Below are 20,593 nucleotides of genomic sequence, written 5' to 3'. Positions count from 1 at the left end.
TCGATTCACTCCACCTGATATCAAGAAATGGCTGAAGGCAGTGGGTACTGCAAAGACAACGGGCCCTGACAACACTCTGGCAATATTACTGAAGCTTTGCGCTCCAGACTTGCTGCACCCCTTAGCCACGTTGTTCCAGTACAGCTACAATACTGGCATCTACCCAGCTATGTGGAAAATTGCCCAGGTTTGCCCTGTACACAAAAAGTAGGACAAATCCAACCCAGCCAGTTACCGCCCCATCAGTCTACTCTCAATCATCAGTAAAGTAATGGAAGGGGTCATCAACAGTACTATCAAGTGGCATTGGCTTAGAAATAACCTGCTCACTGTCCAGTTTGCAGCTCCTGACCTTGTTACAGCCTTGGTTCAAACAAGGAAAAGAGCTGAACTTCCGAGGTGAGGTCAGAGTGTCTGCGCTTGACATCAAGGTCACCTTTGACCTTGTGGCATGAAGGACCCCTAGCAAAACTGGAGTCAATGGGAATCAGGGGGAAGTCTTTCCGCTGGTTGGAGTCATACCTAGCACAAAGGAAGATGGTTGGAGGTCCGTCATCTCAGCTCCAGGACATCACTGCAGGAGTTCCTCAAGGTAGTGTCCTTGGCCCAACCATCTTCAGCTGCTTCATCAATGACCTTCCTTCCATCATAAGGGCAGAAGTGGGAATGTTTGCTGATGATGGCACAATGTTCAGCATCATACGCAACTTCTCAGATACTGAAGCAGTCCATGTCCAAATGTAGCAAGACCTGGACAATATCCAGGCTTCGGCTGACAATTGGCAAGTAACATTCATGTCATGGAAGTGTCAGGCAATGACTATCCCCAACAAGAGAGAATCCAACCATCACCCTTTGATGTTCGATGGCATTACCATCACTGAATCCCCCACTGTCAACATCCTGGGGGTTACCATTGACCAGAAACTGAACTGGACCAGCCATATAAATACCGTGCCTACAAGAGCAGGTCAGAGTTTTGGAATTGTGCGATGAGTAACTCACCTTCTGACTCCCCAAAGCCTGTCCACCATCTACAAGGCACATGTCAGGAATGTGATGGGATACTCACCAGTTGCCTGGATGAGTGCAGCTCCCACAACACTCAAGAAGCTTGATACCATCCAGGATAAAGCAGCCCACTTGATTGGCACCACATCCACAAACATTCACTCCCTCCACCATTGATGCACAGTAGCAGCAGTGTGTACCATCTACAAGATGCCCAGCAGGCTCCTTCGACAGCACCTTCCAAACCCACGACCACTACCACTTGAAGGACAATGGCAGCAGATAGATGGGAACACCACCATCTGGAAATTTCCCTCCAAGTCACTCGCCATCCTGACTTGGAAATATGTTGCCATTCCTTCACTGTTGCTGGGTTAAAATCCTGGAACTCCCTAACAGCACTATGGGTGCAACTACATGACATGGACTGCAGCAGTTCAAGAAGACAGCTCACCACCACCTTCTCAAGGGAAACTAGGGATGGGAAATAAATATTGGCCCAGCCAGCAAAGCTCACATCCCGTGAATGAATTAAAAAAAGATAGGCAAGGAGGGCCTTTAATCCAGCCTAGCGAGCTGGCCTCATGGACTGCCAGAGGGGTGCAGCCTCCAGACGGCTAAACTGGCACCTGCTGCCTGGGAGAACCTGGAGTCTAACTGGAAAATTCCCGTCGGCTTCCTTTACTTGGCCTTAAATGACCCTTAACAAACCTGATTGGCTTCCTATTGCATGCCAATGGGTAGGCCTGTCTCCTTTCCCATCCTGCCTCGGTAAAAATGGCCCAGGAACAGGATGGAGTCTTCCTGCACTCCTGACTCTGCTGTGGGCTAAAAATCAAGCCCCTGGTCTCTCCTTCAATCTCGGAGCCTGATGATGCATTCCATAGCCCCCTCCTCTAATGATTGACATACACTCTAGATAGATATGGTCCCAGAACAGAACCCTGTGTGACACCAGTACTCAGTTCCATTTACTTTAAGAAACTATCTTTAATTCCAACTTTCAGTTTCCTCCTTAACCAGTTTTTATTCCCATTTGCTTCTCCTCTCCTAATTCCATACCGCTCATGTACACCTAGTTCACTGTATTTCCCATCCCATCCAACATATATGTTGACTCCTTAAAGAATATCTATTAGGAAAATGCAGTCTTCATTTTCCTTTTGTAGAAGAATTAACAGTTTTATCACACACCTATCAAGTTGAAATTCTAACTATTTTTCTTTCAAGTGTACACACGATGGAACATGGGAAAAAGATGATCTCCAAAAATGGATGCACAAAAGTTAAAGAATAATTTCATACACAAAACATCTTAACTTTGTTAATATGGAAGAGATTGCAGTCAAAGTCGCTGTACGGATTCGACCTCTGCTTCCAAAAGAAATCCTCCACAACAATCAAGTTTGTGTTCGGGTTGTTCCCAACACACAGCAAGTTGTGATTGGGAAAGATCGTGCTTTTACATTTGATTTTGTATTTGGACAAAAATCATCCCAAGAAGATGTATATTCTGCCTGCATAAAGCCTTTAGTGATATCAGCAATTGAAGGTTATAATGCTACTGTCTTTGCTTATGGACAAACTGGATCGGGCAAAACATACACAATTGGTGGAGGACATATAGGTAAGATTTAAAGGGGAATCTATAGATGTTGTGTACTTGGATTTCCAAAAAGCATTTGATAAGGTGCTACACCAAAGATTACTACACAAAATAAGAACTCGTGGTGTAGGGGGAAACATATTAGCATGGATAGAGAATTGGTTAGCTAACAGGAAGCAAAGGGTAGGGGTAAATGATTCATTTTTGGGATGGCAGGCTGTAACTAATGGGGTGCCACAGGGATCATGCTGGGACCTCAACTATTTACATTCTATATTAAGGACTTGGATGCAGGGACCAAATGCATGGTAGCTAAATTTGCCGATAACAGCAAGATAGAGAGGAATGTAAGTTGTCGAGAGGAGGTAAAGAGCCTACAAAGGGATATAGATGGGTTAAGTGAGTGGGCTGTTTGGCACACAATTAGTTGTTTGTTATAGCTTCAACACGTTGACACCTCACTTTTAGGTATGCCTGATGCTGCTTACCCCTGGCATGCCTTCCTGCACTCTTCATTGAACTTGATAGGGTGGATACTGGGAGGATGCCTCCCCTTGTGGAGGAGACTAAAACTAGGGGCCACAGTAAAAAAAACAGAGGTCCCCCTTTTAAGACAGATGAGAATTTTTTCCCTCTTCCCTAGAAAGCAATGGAGGCTGGGTCATTGAATTTATTCAAGGCTGAGTTGGATAGATTTTTGATTGACAAGGGAGTCTGAGGTTGCAGGGGGCGCAGACAAGAAAGAGGAGTTGAGACCACAATCACATCACCCATGAACTTATTGAGTGGCGGAGCAGGTTTAGAAGGCTAAGTGACCTACTCCTGCTCCTATGTTTCTTTGTTCCTATGTCTTAGCCTGCGGATTTGAAATCCCACAAAGAGCCCCCAATTTGTTATGATCCCCATCAGTACCAATAACTTTAAAAAAGAATTTTGAACTTCCAGTTCATAGCTGAAAGGAAAACATGACAAGATTTCACGTTATAAGACTTTTACTGTAACACAAGACTAGAAGACTTGTTTTTTAGAAAATATATACTTTAATCACAGAACCAAACTTTCCCATTACTTTTAACACAACCAGAAAATCCCACTTTACAGGTTATACTGTCCTTTAAATAGACATTCAATTCTCCCAGAGCCAGCCCAAAATAATTTTTAGCTCCCGAAGGTTTACTTCAAATCTTTTCCTTTCCCAGCCTGGAAGTGTTTTACTCCAAAACTGCCTTTCATGGTGTGAGTTTTCTTGGAGACTTATCCCTCTAGCTAAAACTAGGAAAATTTTCCAGCCCTGTTTTCACTCCTCATGAATTTGGTCTTTCCATTCCAAGCATCAGCTTCCACCTGCATTCCTGTGTGGTGAACCACAGAAACTTTCGGCCTCCAGCTGCTCTCTCTTTCCCAGACCCTGGAAGACTAACCTGTCTGTTAATTTTCAGGGATATCTTAGAAAACCTTGCCCTCACAAAGTCCATCTTCACAGCAACATGAATCACATGGGCCTTGTACCCAGGTAGAAATACTGATTAGCTGTCCTTGAGACCCCAACTCTCTTTTATCTTGGAAGTAAATGGACAGTTTAAAGCACAATTCTTTACAACCAGACGTTCTCAATACTTTGATAAAAGCAAAATACTGGGGATGCTGGAAATCTGAAAGAAAAATAAAAATAGCTGGGAAAACTCAGCAGGTCTGACAGCATCTGCGGAGAGGAATACAGTTAACGTTTCGAGTCCGTATGACTCTTCATCAGAACTGAGGAAAAATAGAAATGAGGTGAAATACAAACTGGTTGAGGGGGGTGGGACAGGTAGAGCTGGATAGAGGGCCAGTGATAGGTGGAGGCAAAGAAGAGATTGCCAAAGATGTCATAGACAAAAGGACAAAGGGGTGTTGACGGTGGTGTTATTAGCTAAGAAATGTGCTAATGGTGACATTAAGGGTAGAAAGCAGGACAAGCAACTACCCCACTAAGGCTATCTGTTACTTGCTCGTCCTGCTTTCTACCCTTAATGTCACCATTAGCACATTTCTTAGCTAATAACACCACCGTCAACACCCCTTTGTCCTTTTGTCTATGACATCTTTGGCAATCTCTTCTTTGCCTCCACCTATCACTGGCCCTCTATCCAGCTCTACCTGTCCCACCCCCCCTCAACTAGCTTATATTTCACCTCATTTCTATTTTTCCTCAGTTCTAATGAAGAGTCATACGGACTCGAAACGTTAACTGTATTCCTCTCCGCAGATGCTGTCACACCTGCTGAGTTTTTCCAGCTATTTTTATTTTTCATTCTCAACACTTTTATAGTCTAAGAGTCATAGAGGTCTACAGCACAGAAAAAGGCCCTTCAACTCATCGAGTCTGTGCCAGTCAAACAAGTACCTAACTATTCTAATCCCATTTTCCAGCACTAGGCCCATAGCCTTGTATGCCATGGCATTGCAAGTGCACATCCAAATACTTTTTAAATGTTAGGAGGGTATCTGCCTGTACCACCCTTTCAGGCAGTGAGTTCCAGATTCTGGGTGAAAAAATTCTTCCTCACATCCCCCCTAAACCTCCTGCTCCTTACCTTAAATCTATGTACCCTGGTTATTGATCCCTCCACCAAGGGGAAAAGCTCCTTCCTGTCTACCCTGTCTATGCCCCTCATCATTTTATACACCTTAATCATGTCCCCCCTCAATCTCCTCTGCTCCAGAGAAAATAACCCCAGTCTATCCAATCTCTCCTCATAACTAAAACTCTCCAGCCCAGGCAACATCCTGGTAAATCTCCTTTGCACTCTCTCTAGTGCAATCACATCCTTCCTATAATGTGGATACCAGAACTGCACACAATACTCTAACTGTGGCCTAACCTGCTTTTCTGGAACTTTGGAGACTCCCAGTTGATCCACTGTTAGTGCACAAGCTGCTGCCATTGTCTCCAAATGTAAACAACATATACCTTCTTCTCAGTTAGACGATCTGGGCCCCCTTTAATCCATAACAATCAAATCACCCAGGCCTGCTGTCAGGGAGACTTCAGAATAGTTCAGATAACCCCTTTCATTTTATCTTAAAGACGCAGTCCCAAACATTATAATCTTATAAGCCTCATAATTGTAACACTTGTCACTTTCAATATGGATGGACTAAGCAGACCAGGAGCAACATATTTTACAACCTCATCTTGTTTCACAAACATGCATGGGACAGATCCAATAAACTCTCCACAGCATCCATTTCTCTCTCTTCATGTAGCATCTTGTTATCCAATGGTCTTAATCATAGCTCAGTGATGCCATGATATCACAACAGGGCAATTAGAAGAGGCAGTCTCCAAGAACACTTCAGCTGGTTCAGGGTTTGAACCCACACCGACGTTATCAATCTCCATGCTCTAATCAGCCCTACATAGCATCCACCACTCCAGCTAATCTGGAACCAAATTGGGTATAGAGGCTCATGGTTTGAGTCCTGATGTTTGATTTGCTGTTAATAGGAAATGATTGAAAACCTCATTAATCTATAAAGCTATTGTCAGCTAATATAATACAAACTACATAAGTAAATGCAGAAAAGTTAGTAGGTTTCTATTAAGAATCAGACCTTGGTGCCTGATTTTCATTGTTGAATTTATAATCCAATGATAGTTTTGTAAAGGGAGATTCTATGAATTGGCACTTGCAGGGATTACAGTTTAGGAAGTGTCAGGCACACAACCTGTGATTTTCCAGCCTGGCAAATCATAAGCTGCGCACACAATTTCCCGTGATGCCCAGCTTCAAGCATCATGTAATCTTTCCTATAATGTATATTTTTGTAACAGTAACCCCAAGATAAATGTCCACATGCTCTGTGTACATATTACATCAACATGTTAGCCCTCATTCACATAACTTTTATGGTGCAGCCACTGTAATTATGTATAGTTCAAAAAAGCAGGACTGGATTAGGTCGCATGGTTTACTGCTTAATTAGATTAATTGTAGTAGAAATATAAAAGATTTATAAGGATTTGTTTTATGACCTAAAGCTTCATTTTCTGATGAGTTGAAAGGCATTATTCCACGTGCCATTCACGAGATCTTCCAAAACATCACTGAAAATCACAATATAGACTTTCATGTGAAAGTGTCCTACATTGAAGTGTATAAAGAAGAACTGAGGGATCTTTTGGAGTTACAGAGTACCAGCAAAGACATTCATATCAGAGAAGATGAAAAAGGAAACACAGGTAACCTGCCATTTGGTTAAAATAAACCTAATCGGTGAAGTTGTTTTATCAAGTATCTCTTGTTTTCTCCTTCTCGTTTTATTTATGAATTATTTTTCCCTCATCTCATTGCTTGCACAATAGGTTTTCTAAATTGATTTCATTACATTTAAGATTCATTAGAAGTTTGCTTGTTTAAAAAAATATTACGTTTGTATCAGTTACAATCATCTTAGCTTCAGTTGTCCTTAGCAGATATGTCACACTTATAGTAATTTGATTCCCGAATTCATTATTTTTGCCTTTTCCATTCACCTGAATGTTGCAAGTTGAGACTTCAACATTCATTGTGGTCTAATTGGGGCTAGTGGATGTCTATGGCTAATACAATCCTGCACATGTGTTTCTGAGTTTGCCCTTTTACTTTCATATGATTTGAATTACGACCAAACTTCTATTCATTAGTGGCCAGCTATCATTTTCTAAGCAACAGCAGCTTTAAGCCCAGCATTGGACATAGATTTTGTGCATTAGCCCTTAATTTTGACTCTAATTTGGCAGAAGAAATGGAACTACAAATCAAAATTTCTTGTAGCATGGAGTCTCACTCAATTGGCGAGTCAGTATGCCTGATTCACAAAGTTTCTGTGACCTACTGCCCATGTTTTGAAAATCAGGAGCATAGCAAATCAGATAAGCTTACCTCCATGCCTGATTATCCAATTTATGTTCTTGATTCTAAGGTCTTGCAACTTTCAGCTATGATGCTTTGAAGAAAATTGGATTCAAAAAATAACTAAAAATAAATCATAATCATTGAGTGTTTCTCTCTTCCCCCACCAAAAGTGCTCTATATACTGTAAATGCAGAAGCCAATTTTAGTGCTTCCACTGGTGCCTTCGTTGAGATGGGACCACTGCTGTTCACAAGTTACATTAACAGTTTGGTCTTTGGAATCAAAACCACAACTTCTAAATTTGCGAATGGCACCAAATTGGGGTGTGGGGTGGGGGATAAACAATACTGAGGAGGAGTGCAACTAATTACAGGAGGACATTAACACATTTGCAGAATAAGTCAATAATTGGCAAATAAAGTTCAACACATATAACTGTGAGGTGGTACATTTTGGTAGGAAGAGGTCATTTATTACTTTGAAGATGCATGTCTAGGTGGGGTAGAGGAACAAAGGGGAATACAAATACACCAGCCATTAAAGGCCACAGGTTAGCAAGGCTATATCAAAAGCAAACCGAATACTGGGTTTTCTAGAGAGCTAGAATTGAAAAGTAGGGAAATTATGCTAAACATGCATTGAGCCTTGGTTAGAACACACTAAGAGTACTGTGTGCAGTTCTGGTTGCCATATTATAAAAAAAATAGAGGCGCTGGAGAGGGTGCAGAGAAGATTTACATGGGTGATAAGAAAAATGTATGGGTATACATATTAGGAAAGGATTGACCGGCTGGCTCTCTTCTCTCTTGAAAAAAGAAGACTGGAAGACGACTTAATAGAGATCTTTAAAATTATAAAAGGTTTTGTTAGAGTCAACGCAGAGAGATTATTTCCTCTTGTGGGGAAGAACATAACTAGAGGCCAGCAATAAAAAATAGTCACCAAGAAATCCAACAGGGAATTCAGAAGAAATTTTTTTACCTAAAGAGTGGTAAGAATGTGGAACTCTGTAACATAGGGAGTGGTTGAAGCAAATAGTATAAACGCATTTAAGGGAAAACTAGATAAGCATATGAGGCAGAAGGAAATAGATGGTTATGATGGTAGATTTAGATGAAAACAGATGGGCAGAAGCTTGAGTGGAGCATAAACACTGGCATGGAATGATTGGGCCGAAAGGCCTCTTTTCGTGCTGTATATTCTATGATATTCTAATTTGGTGCAGACCAGGAATTAAACTTGGGAGCTTCTTGATGAATGCTTTGCCTTCAAGTGCATTTACTCAATGGTCCACTGGGTGGCTCAGTGTGAACTGCAGTATGGACTCTCATGGACTGTAGTGGTTCAAGAAGGCAACTCACCATCACCTTCTCAAGGGCAATTAGGGATGGGCAATAAATGCTGCCCTGAACAGGGAATTCAATGCCCACATCCCACGAAAGAATCAAAAAAGTATAAAGTAACATGCGGCTAACTGTACCATCTTTCTCATCGTGTTGTACTATTTATCAAAAGACTAGTTAACATAACAAAAATCTCTTTCCCTTGTTTGTTCTAGTGATTACTGGGGCCAAGGAGTGTGAAATTGAGACACCAGATGAAATGTTGAGTCTCTTGGAGGCTGGCAATGCAGCCCGTCACACAGGTACCACACAGATGAATGAACACTCCAGCCGATCACATGCCATTTTCACAATGTACCTCAATCAAAAACAACCCAGTAATGGACAACAATCAAATACTGATGAGGAGCACATTATAAAAGAATCAGAGAGGTCATTTCAGCTGATTTCTTCCAAATTTTGCTTTGTCGATCTAGCTGGTTCAGAAAGAGTTACCAAAACAGGGAACACAGGTGAACGATTTAAGGAATCGGTTCAAATAAACAGTGGTCTCCTGGCACTTGGGAATGTGATCAGTGCGCTTGGAGACCCAAAGAGAAAAAGTATACACATTCCATACAGGGATACTAAGATAACCCGTTTGCTGAAGGACTCTCTTGGAGGGAATGCTAAAACCGTAATGATTGCATGCATTAGCCCCTCGTCATCTAATTTTGATGAATCGCTTAACACTCTGAAATATGCCAACAGAGCCAGGGACATAAGAAACAAACCTATTGTAAATTATGACCCAGACTGGGATCGGATAGATGAAATGGAATTACAAATCAAAACACTCCGGGAGGCACTGCAGAATCAACAGACGAGCCTACTGACTCGAGCCAGTCAGGTTTCACAAGATTTGTTGTGTCAGGACAAAAAACGGATCCATTCTCTGGAGGAGCAGATCGCCCATCTACAAATGGAAAGCTATCACTATAAACACTGCATAGATGAAGCCTTCCACTTCCTCTTGGAATTTAAAGATGCAAACAGTTTGAAAGAAGGTCAGTGGCAAAAGATGAAGGAGTGGCTCAACATGGTAGAGGAACTGCAAAACGAATTGCCTGACCTGTTTGGTGCTGATAGCGGATTTGGAAATGGAGGGCAAGAATCTCATCACATTACTATATTTCAGTTGAAGAGGGAGCTGAAGAAATGCCAGGTACAGTACCACATACTTCTGGTAAGCTGAATAGTCAATACAAGAATCCTGTCATAAAGACTGAAGTCTTATAGTCTTATTAGTTGTACCGTAATGACCTAGTAAACAATAGTCAACATACATTCAGAATGGGGATCCTGCCTGAGTAACTTCCTTGACTTCTTGAAGAAGCAACATTCCCAATGGATTGTGGCAAACCCTATAACATGTTGTACTTAGACCTCCAAAGACCAATTTGATAAAGTTCTGAATGAAAGACTATTGGGCAAGTTTTTAAAGCATGCATTTTTAAAAGAAATCATTTGAATAAATCAGACACTAACAGAAGCTTAAAAAATAACAGACATTTGCTGGATGAGGTATGTTGGAGTAGTGGGAGGTATTAATTTGGGTATCCAGGGATCAATCTATGGAACACTACCACTTCAAATTTACATGAATGAATTGGATTCAGAAACCAAATGCAAACTAGTAAAATATGCAGATGGTCCCAAAACAAGGGAATCAAAGAAGGCAGTACATAAACTACACATATGATAGAAAAGCAGACAACACATGCACTCCATGAATTATGTTAATGTAGCTAAGAATGGAGTTGGAAGAGACCTAGGATTCTTACCCTCAACATTTTCTGCAACTGCAGAGTATCAGTCAATAAAGCCAATATAACATGGATAGTACCAGAACTGAGAGATTATAGAGATTAGGAATGATTGGAATATATTGGGCTTTTTTTCTTTAGAAAGGAGGAGACTTGGTGGTGACCTGATTACGAATTGGTTGGCAAGGTAGATGTAGAAGAAGTGCTTCCACTTGTGGGAGAATCCAAAACAAGAGACCATAAATACAAGAGAGTTTCTAATAACTCCATTGGGAAATGACGAGAAATTTCATCAATCAGTGATTTCCACGTGGAAATCACTACTATAGGAAGTGTTTGAGGCAAATAGTTTAGACTCTTCTGAAAGGAAACTGGACAAGTACATGGGAGAAAATGGAATAGGAAGATATGCAACAGGTTGGGATGAGGTAGATGGAATGAGAGGAAACTCATGTGGAGTATAAAGAGCAGCATTAACTAGTTAGGCCATATGGCCTGCCTTTGTGCTATATACTCAATGTAATTCTATGTAAAGCTGAACTGTATAGTCAGAACACATTTGAGTGATTGAGATACATGAGAGACATTCGCAGGCTCAAGGTTGTGCAGGAAAGAGCTATGAGGCTGAACCCTGCTGTCAGAGATATAGCCAAGAGGAAAGAATGAAGAAATGTGACTTTCAAGGGGAATTCAAGAGGTGATCTCCTAGAAGTAAATGATAGTTAATGGCATGGAGAAAGTAAATTATGTGAAGAGGGCAAGGAAATCAAGAAATCAACTAGTAAAATACAAATTCAAGACTGATGTCTTGAAGTTGTTCTTCACTGTGTTATGATCCCCGTAGAATGATATGAATTCCCACTGACCAACTTAAAGGAATTGTATGACAATATTTCAAGTTTTAAGACTTTTTTACTGTAAAGAACCAACTAAAAGCAGTAGTGACTAAACATTACCTAGAAAGGAACTAATAACTCTAAGCTATAGAAAGGTTAACCCTTAATGCTTTAATGCGACCAATAGCCCACACCGTGCACATATACATTATAACGCTCTCCACAGGATTACAGTCTTTTAGGAAATAGTCCATAGCCACTTCCAGCTTCCAATGGATTCAGGTCTCCCCATTTCGTTGAGTTATACCCGTTGGCCACCAAAAGGCACTTTCTTCAGTTTTTGGAGAGTTTCCCAAACGACTACCAGCGGTAAGGCCCACCCCAGCAATTTCCGCTCCCAGGTTGCCAGACCAAACCTTCCAGAGATTTTAGATTGCCACAAGATGTATCCCTTCAATAGGGTTGACAACTGTGATTAAATGCATGGAGGTTTCATCACATGACTTTCCCCCAAGCTCTCACCAGTTGTCAGCTAACACATCTATGGATGATGCTTGACTGTCAGCCAAACAGCCTTTCTCCTCACCCCCCCCCCCCACCACCCGCCCCCAATTTTCAATATTTTTATATCTGGTAAAGAGAAGTGTTCAAAGAAAATTGAAAAAAATATTTTTTAATGCTCTGATGACTTTTCTCCAGGGTTGCAAACAGCAGTGTCTAGAAGATTGATATTCAATTCCTGGAGACTCCAGGCCAATCCTGGAGGGTTGGCAACCCTACTCTTCAACCAGAATCTGTACTTCCTCCTGAACCCTGCCTAGTAACTTGCAAACGACTTGCAGCCAGCCACCTTCTCTCTGACCACACCAACTACAGCTTTTTGCCCCTCTTTGTGATGTCTCCCTCTCTCTCCCTTTCTGTACAAAAAATCTCAGAGACAGAATGTCTGTCCATAGTCAGCCCAGCTACTCTTGCCTTTGCTTTTAGGTGTAAAATTCAGCAGATATATTTCAGTAGTCCTGGGACCATCCCTGTCCCCATGGTAACCATGTCACACTGGCTTGTTGTCAGGCAGAAATCATAGCAGAACATGTGACTCTTTTCATTCCTCCATTTCACATTGAATTAAAGAGACAGTCCCAAAACATACTCATCTTTCCAACCTTGCATTCACAACAACAGAGTGATAAACACAGTTCCTATACTAATGCAGACAAAAACCTTGGAATGATTAACAGCAAATTGGATACTGTGCCAAAGGGTTCAGGACAACAATGCAAAATAGGGATATCTGAAATGCACACATTTTAAAGTATTCTAAATCAAAGTTCTTCTTTTAAACTCTTTTCAGTTGGCAGGAAAAATTTAGTTTTAATTCTCATCTTCAAGGGCCAGGTGATACAAGATTTCAGATTGGCAAATTTTCAAGCTTGAGTATGCAGCTGAATACAGTACTTGCTACTAATGAATTTCAAATTGACTGATGGCCACAGGTTGCTATCTAACACACAAAAGATGCTGTTTACAGCTGGTTTCACAGAAACACTCACTGACAGACTCTGTCAGACAACAGCTGAACAGCTCTTATTACTTTGCACCCTGAAATCAAGGAAAAACCTGTAAAACTTGGAAATGACTGGTACTGGTCCAGACTAGTCTTGAATACCTTAAAATGGGACTCCAGTTCAGACCAGTAACAGTCATTTCCAAGTTTTATTGTTTTTTTTTCCTTCTTGCTCCTTGAGATTATAGAAAGGAAATCAAGACTTTGAGTTGAAATACACCCATTTGATTCATCCAATCCCCCACAAGTCTGAGATTGACAAATGTTTCTTGGTAACGAAGGTGGGTAAATGGAGTTGAGCTAGAGACCAATCTAAATCTAATTAAATGGTAGAAACTGCTCAAGTGGCCAAATGGCCTATTCCTATTCCTGTGTTCTTAAATAAGGTATCAATTTAAGAGTGTAATAATCCTTAAATTGTGAATAAGGTTCTAATGTGATAAATGAAAACTTGGTGCACTAAGTTCTTAATTAATTTACAGTCAATAACACAACCCAAACTCTCTACAACCCCCCTCCCCTCCATTTCACACTGAGCCGTTGTTGAGGCCTCAAACTCCCCCTAAACTGAGCAACATTCAGCCTCATCCCACTGAAATTGTAACCCATACCTCATCCCGCAATAAACAAGAGTTTTGCTCTAAATCTTCCTGCAGCACGCACAACCACTGTGCCCCCCTTTATCCCCATAGCTGCATGCCACATTTCTCATTGTTTACCCTCACAAGCTACGTCATTCACCATAATTTCCTCTTTGACTGTAACTCGCTACCTAACTGCTTTTCCCCTTTCACAGCAATTTATCCTCACGTCACTTGATGTCTCCTGTAGTCAAATACCCTAATAGTTCTTATTGTTGAGACTTACAGGTGAAAAATGAACTCTTGGGAGGAATACAAGATGATGGCCAGTATCCTTTGAACTATACCCCAGCAAGGGGTCAAAATAGGACAAAAATATTAGTGATGAATAAATGTAAGAATATAGGGGAGAATTTAACTCCTGGCATAGAATGGGCAGAAAGCATGAATCATTTAAAAGGCAATACCTTCTTTCCAAGCCACCAGTGAACTCCATGCCCTAAAAGGCTATCCCAGTGCAGCACTTGCTGGCATAAATCTACCAGCTTTAATGCCAAGTTAGCTGCAAGTCAGAAGGTCAGAAGGATGGAGGAACCTGGGTGGCAGTGGCCCACAGAATGTTAGTAGAACTCTGATGAACTGTTACAAAAGCAAAGTACAGCAGATGCTGGAAATCTGAAATAAAAACAAAAAAGATTGGAAGAACTCAGTAGGTCAGGCAGCATCTGGAGAGGAACAGTTTCAGGTCAATGATCTTTGATCAGAACAGGAGGAAAATAAAAATGTAAGAGTTTTTAAGCCAGTAGAAGTGGGGGGAGGTAGGGGGCAGTATTATAACCGATGCAGTTGGTAAAGCGGAGTTATTTAAAATTCCCAAAGGGAAACTTTAAACAACTGTCATAACCTATAATTTTAAGTGTTATGTTTAAGATGCGACTCTAAATTCAGGAATCATACCACCAGTTCTCGAGGCTTTACATTAAACTAAGTGAAACATTTTATTAATTTATAGAGGTTAACATACACATGGCTACAAATTACTACTATCGTAACTTTTAACAAATTTCCAAACTAACATCCATTAAGGCAACCCATAGACTTAACCAAACACTAGACAAAGCATTTTTACCTTACGAATTCAAAATGAGGTTCTTTGCACTTTGGATCCTGTGGAACCAGTTGGAGGCTTAAGGCTGCCTTTTGGTTTTACATTGCCTTTGCCCTGCACACCTGAAAACTACTGAAGTTATACCTACCACCACTGATTGAATTCAAATTCTCATTGTCTCACCAGTCTCTTTGGACTTTACCTTTTAACAGTGAAACCCCATTCATTGTACCAATTTTATTAGTAATGTAAACATATTGTTTGGTAGCTGTTAGAAAGGCATCAAGTTTTCACCCCACTTCTTGAATGCTCTGTTCAAAAAATGCAAATACACTCTACCTCTGTTACATCTCAAACTAATATGTATCAAAGCACCCAGACTAGCTGACTTTAATCTAATTAAGACACGCCCACAGACTAAACCTCTATTTTAAAAGAAGAATATTTTTCAAAATATTATATACATTAAAAGCTTCATGACAGGCAGGAAGAACAAAAGGGAAGATATGTAATAATGTGAAGGGTAGAAGAGATTAACTAACAGAATATTTCATGATGCAAAAGTCAAAGAGAGTGGTAAAAACAGAAAATATTGGAAAAACTCAGCAGGTCTAGCAGCATCCGTGGAGAGAGAAACAGAGTTAACGTTTCAAGCCTGTATGACCCTTCTTCAGAGCTGAAGAAGTGGAAATGTGATGAAATTTATACTGTTTAAAGGGCTTGGGCAGGTGGAGCTGGATAGAAGGCCAGCGATAGGTGAGGACAAAGGAGAGATTGACAAAGATGTCATGAACTAAAGGACAAAGGGAGTGTTAATGGTAGTGGCAAGGGCTAAAAAAGGTCCTGATAATGGCGTAAAGGTAAGAAAGCAGAATGTGATAATTGCAGAACAAGGGTAGCATTGTGTGAAAGAACAAGTAACAGATGGCCCTATTAGGGATGGAGTGGGGAAAAATAGGATAGAAAATGGGATAGAAGGGGTGATTAAAAAGGGGGATAAAACCATGGATAAATGAATAAAAATAAAAATAAGCGGATAAAAAATAAAAATGAATGTAGAAAAAAGGGGATTAAAAAAGGGGTGAGGATAGAGGAGAGACTTCATTGTCTGAAGTTGTTGAACTCAAAGTTGAGCCTGGAAGGCTGTAAAGTGCCTAGTCAGAAGATGAGGTGCTGTTCCTCCAGTTTGCATTGGGCTTCACTGGAACATTGCAGCAGGCCAAGGATGGACATATGGGCATGAGAGCAGGATGGTGTGTTGAAATGGCAAGCAACCGGAAGGTCTGGGTCATGCTTGCGGACAGACCGGAGGTGTTCTGCAAAGCAGTCAGCCAGCCTGCATTTGGTATCCCCAATGTAGGGAGCAGCGAATGCAGTGGACCAAATTGAAGGAGGTGCAAGTGAAGCGCTGCTTCACCTGAAAGGAGTGTTTGGGCACTTGGACGGTGAGGAGGGATGAATTAAAGGGGCAGGTGTTGCACTTTCTGCGATTGCATGGGAAGGTGCTTTGCCAAGGGGATGAGGTGTTGGGGGTGATGGAGGAGTGGACAAGGGTGTCTCAGAGGAAACAGTCCCTACGGAATGCTGACGGGGGTGAGGGGAAGATGCGTTTGGTGGTGGCATCATGCTGGAGTTGGCGGAGGATGATCCTTTGAATGCGGAGGCTGATAGGGTGAAAATTGAGGACAAGGAGGACCCTGTTATGGTTCTGGGAGGGAGCAGAAGGTGTGAGGGTAGAGTCGCAGGAGATAGATCGGACATGGTTAAGGGCCTTGTCAACCACAGTGGGGGAGAAACCTTGGTTAAGGAAGAAGGAAGGCATGCCAGAAGCGCGGTTTTGGAAAGTGGCATAATCAGAACAGATGCAACGGAGGCAAAGAAACCGAGAGAATGGGATGGAGTCCTTACAGTAAGCAGGGTGTGAAGAACTGTAGTAGAGGTAGCTGTGGGAGTCAGTGGGCTTGTAATGAATATTGGTGGACAGTCTATCACCAGAAATGGAGACAGAGAGGTCAAGGAAGGGAAGGGAAGTGTCGGAGATGAACCATGTGAAGGTGATAGCGGGGTGGAAATTGGAAGCAAAACTGAAATTTTTCCAGGCTGTTACTTAAATCTTGCTAATTATATAAAGCTGTATCCTCTGGTTCTCGATCCTTCCACCAATGGAGACAGTTTGTTTCTATCAATACCAGGCTTGTCCAACTTGAAGCCCTTCCATGTGGCCCCCGGAACGATTGTTGAAAATGCCGGTAACATGGCTCAGTGCGTTTTGAAGATTTCTTCAGGGTCCTGCTCCTCCAATCGCAGCCTGTTTATCTCCTGTGTTTGCTGCTGATAAACTCTCAAATTGAGTCTATCAGCATCAAACGTGGGAGTGAAACAGGCTGTGATTGGAGGAGCAGCGTACACCAACAACTGCGAGTATTTGAAGATAGAGAGAGAGAGAGAGAGAGAGAGAGAGACTTTGGAGCACACATTCACCATGCTTTCCCGTGGCTGTTGATGCTCTGGCCCGGTTGTGGTCGCTTTCCTCCAGCTGCTGGTGCTCTGGCCTGGCTGTGTTCCCCCAGCTCTTTCCTGGTACTCCCCACATCCCACCTGTTCTCCCCCCACCCTCCCACATACCCTGACTCTCAGCCTTCCCCTCAGCAGGCACCTGCGTTTGGGCGATGCTAAGCCTCAGACCTCTCTCCAGCTCGCATCACACCTTCCCCCACTCCCAAGCTGATTTTGTGAGTGTGAGGAAGAGTGAGCGCATGAGGGTGGGTGGGTGAGGCTGTGTGCATGCGTATGAAAGGGCGAGAGTGTGAGCGCACGTGTGTGAGAATGAGCGCATGTGTGTGAGAGGGGTGAGCGTGCATGAAAGAGAGAGGGAGGGTGAGCGCGTGTGTGTGTGAGAGAGAGAGAGAGAGAGAGAGAGGGAGGGTGAATGCACACCTTGTGACAGAGAGCGTGAAGGAGTGTGTGAGTGAGAGAGAGAGAGAGGACTGAAGGGGGAAGACAGTATGTGTCTGGCCCACTCCCAGCCGCAGGGTTTTCATTCACCCTCACCCCCACACACCAATAGGCACTGTCCAAGTGGGTGAGGACCTTGAGACTCAGAGTGAGCTGGGCATGCACGCTCTTACCCTTTCACACTCAAATGGTCGTCTTTATTTATTACTCATTTTTAAATTATCAATTGTGATTTATTTTTTTTTGCTCAGCAAGTTGTTTTTAATCATATGCCAGCATTTATTTTGAAATTCATGCTTTTCTTTCCGAAATTTGCTCATCGGCCCCCGAGTGTGAGAAAATTTGAAACGAGAAAAGGTTGGACAAGCCTGATCGATACTGTCCAGTCCCCTCATGATTTTGAATACCTCTGTCAAATGTCCTCTCAACCTTACCTTCTCCAAGGAGAACAGCCCCAGGCGCTCCAACCTATCCATGCAACTGAAGTTCGTCATCTTTGGAGCCATTTTCATGAATCTTTTCTGCACCCTCTCTAATGCCTTCACGTTTTTCTTAAAGTGTGGTGCCCAGAGCTGGAAGGAATACTCCACTTGAGGCTGAACCAGTGTTATACAGAGATTTATCATAACTTCCTTGCTGTTGTACTCTCTGTCCCTATTTATAAAGCCCAGGATCCTATATGTTTTGTAAACAGCTCCATCAACTTACCCTGCCGCCTTCAAAATTTGTGCACATATATCCCCCCAGATCGCTCTGCTCCTGCATCCCCTTTAGAATTGTACCCTTTTATTTTGTATTGTCCCTCCACATTCTTCCTACAGAATGAATCACTTCACACTTCTCTGCATTAAATTTCATCTGCCACTTGTCCACTCATTCCATCAACCTGTATATGTACTTTTACCCTCCTCACAGTTCACAATAGCTCCAAGTTTTTTGTTGTCTGTTGTTCTTGAATTTGTGTCCTGTGCACAAAAGTCTAGGCATGACTCAAGATTTTCAAAAGATGCCTTTCTGGAAGGATTAGATAAATACCTGATTTAAAATGGGTCTTAGCTTAGAGGATGCCTTTATGTATGCAAAAATAGAATGTATATTTGCTTCAGTACTTAAAATTATTTTGTATTTACTCTTTTATTAGTTTAGTCAGTAGCTGAGTCATAAGGAGGGTTTTGAGTAGAATCTCTGGCCTGTGATAAATTAGCTCATATTATCAGCTCAGGATTGGAGAAGGACTCCATCTTCTGATCACTATCTGGAAAACCCTGCTGACACTGCAAGTGTTGACATCAGTTGAGGCCAGGAGTCATCTAAGATCTTGTATTCCTCATGATAGAATAGTTTGCTGACACTCATGGTGAAAGCTTACACATAATTAATGGCCGAAGTAGCAAAAGTTAACACATGACCGTGGAACTATACACCTACAAGATCTCAAGAAAGTTGATGAGAAGAAATGGTGGAGAAAAGTGGCAAGAAGAAAGAAGGATCTAATGAATTGTAATGAAACCTTGGGGCTGAATTTTCCCAGCATAGAAAATATTTAGGACACGGCCATTTCCGCATTTTCACTTCATTCGCTGCCACAGAACGCCTATTGGCTTAATTTTACAGCAGCCAATTAGCAAGCCACCTCTTTGCTTAGTTAGGGTGGTGGGTGCATTCCAGAGGCAGAAGGTGAATACAGCATGGCCCACTGAAATGGAAGCTGGTAGCTCTCATTGTCACCAGTGAGAATGCTACTGAGGGCCAAGCAGCAAGAGCAGCAGGAAAGTAATGGAGGGGAGTAGCTGCCACAGACACTCGGAGACGTCTGTATCCAGGAAATCCTCACTCAATGGCAAGGCTATGAAATGGGAATTCAGCTGTCTTGTCATTTTCTACTAGTAATCTTCAAAACCGCTTCAGCACTCATGCAGCTCCAGCTTCCTGCTATGAAGCTGCCTCTTGGGTGCCAGGGTGCTGACACAGCAGGGGGCCTGCATGGCACCAGCAAAATTGCTGTTTGATGTGAAAGTTGCCAATAATTAATCACTCAACAACCTTGATTGACATCCTACTGCTGATACGCGAGTTGCCAGCATCAGACAGTTTTGGGAAATGCAGCTGGATAGTGGAACTCGTTGGCAAGCCAACCCGGCATCTTTTTCCAGAATTTGCTTCCCCCCCCACTTTCCAAGGGCCTGAAGGAATTCAGCTCTTGATGTCCACAATTGGTTTCAAATTTACATTGCCACTCCCAGTCTGTGTGTGACATGTCAATGTGTGGTGTCAGAGTGATCAGATGAAGGTTTCCCATTATATCGTTTAAGGAGATAGTGACCATAACTCAGTTCGTTAGATTTAGGATAGTTATGGAAAAGGATAAGGTTGGGCCGGGAATAAAAGTTCTAAACTGTGGAAAGGCTAATTTTACTAAGATGAGATGTCATTTGGCCCAAGTGGATTGGGAGCAGCTACTTGCAGATAAAACTGTGTCAGAGCAGTGGGAGGCATTCAAGGAGGAAATAGCGAGAGTACAGGGCAAATATGTTCCCGTAAAGACAAAGTGGGGGACCAAGTGTGGAGAACCTTAGATGTCAAGGGACATAAAGGTTAGGATTAAAAAAAAGAGAAGCTTATGGCAGATACCGAGAGCTCAATTCAGCAGAATCCTTAGAGGAGATTAAAAACTGCAGAGGGGAAATTGAAAAGGAAATTAGGAAAGCTAAGAGAGTGCATGAGAAAGCACTGGTGGGTAGAATAAAGGAAAACCCAAAGGGGTTTTTTAAATATATAAAGAGCATGAGAATAACTAGGGAAAGAGTAGGGCCAATTAGGAACCATAGAGGTAATCTGTGTGTGGACAAGGAAGATGTGGGTGCAGTCCTCAATGAATACTTTGCATCGGTCTTCACAATGGAA

The 20,593-nt window shown here is 42.1% G+C and overlaps 1 protein-coding gene across 1 annotated transcript in view; it reads left to right on the top strand.

The window, feature by feature from the left end:
- LOC144696443 (kinesin-like protein KIF27) overlaps nucleotides 1-20,593 on the top strand; it is a 130,608-nt gene that overhangs the window by 6,629 nt on the left and 103,386 nt on the right. The window contains exons 3-5 of the mRNA XM_078567739.1: nucleotides 2,242-2,638; nucleotides 6,642-6,842; nucleotides 9,056-10,044. Of these exons, the coding sequence (XP_078423865.1) occupies nucleotides 2,341-2,638; nucleotides 6,642-6,842; nucleotides 9,056-10,044 (1,488 nt within the window). The 5' untranslated portion in view covers nucleotides 2,242-2,340. The remainder of the gene's footprint in view (nucleotides 1-2,241; nucleotides 2,639-6,641; nucleotides 6,843-9,055; nucleotides 10,045-20,593) is intronic.

This window comes from Cetorhinus maximus, chromosome 2, assembly GCF_964194155.1.
Source record: "Cetorhinus maximus chromosome 2, sCetMax3.hap1.1, whole genome shotgun sequence".
Taxonomy (NCBI): Eukaryota; Metazoa; Chordata; class Chondrichthyes; order Lamniformes; family Cetorhinidae; genus Cetorhinus; species Cetorhinus maximus.
Note: the sequence above shows the minus strand (reverse complement) of the source record. Positions and strands in the feature narration are given on the sequence as shown.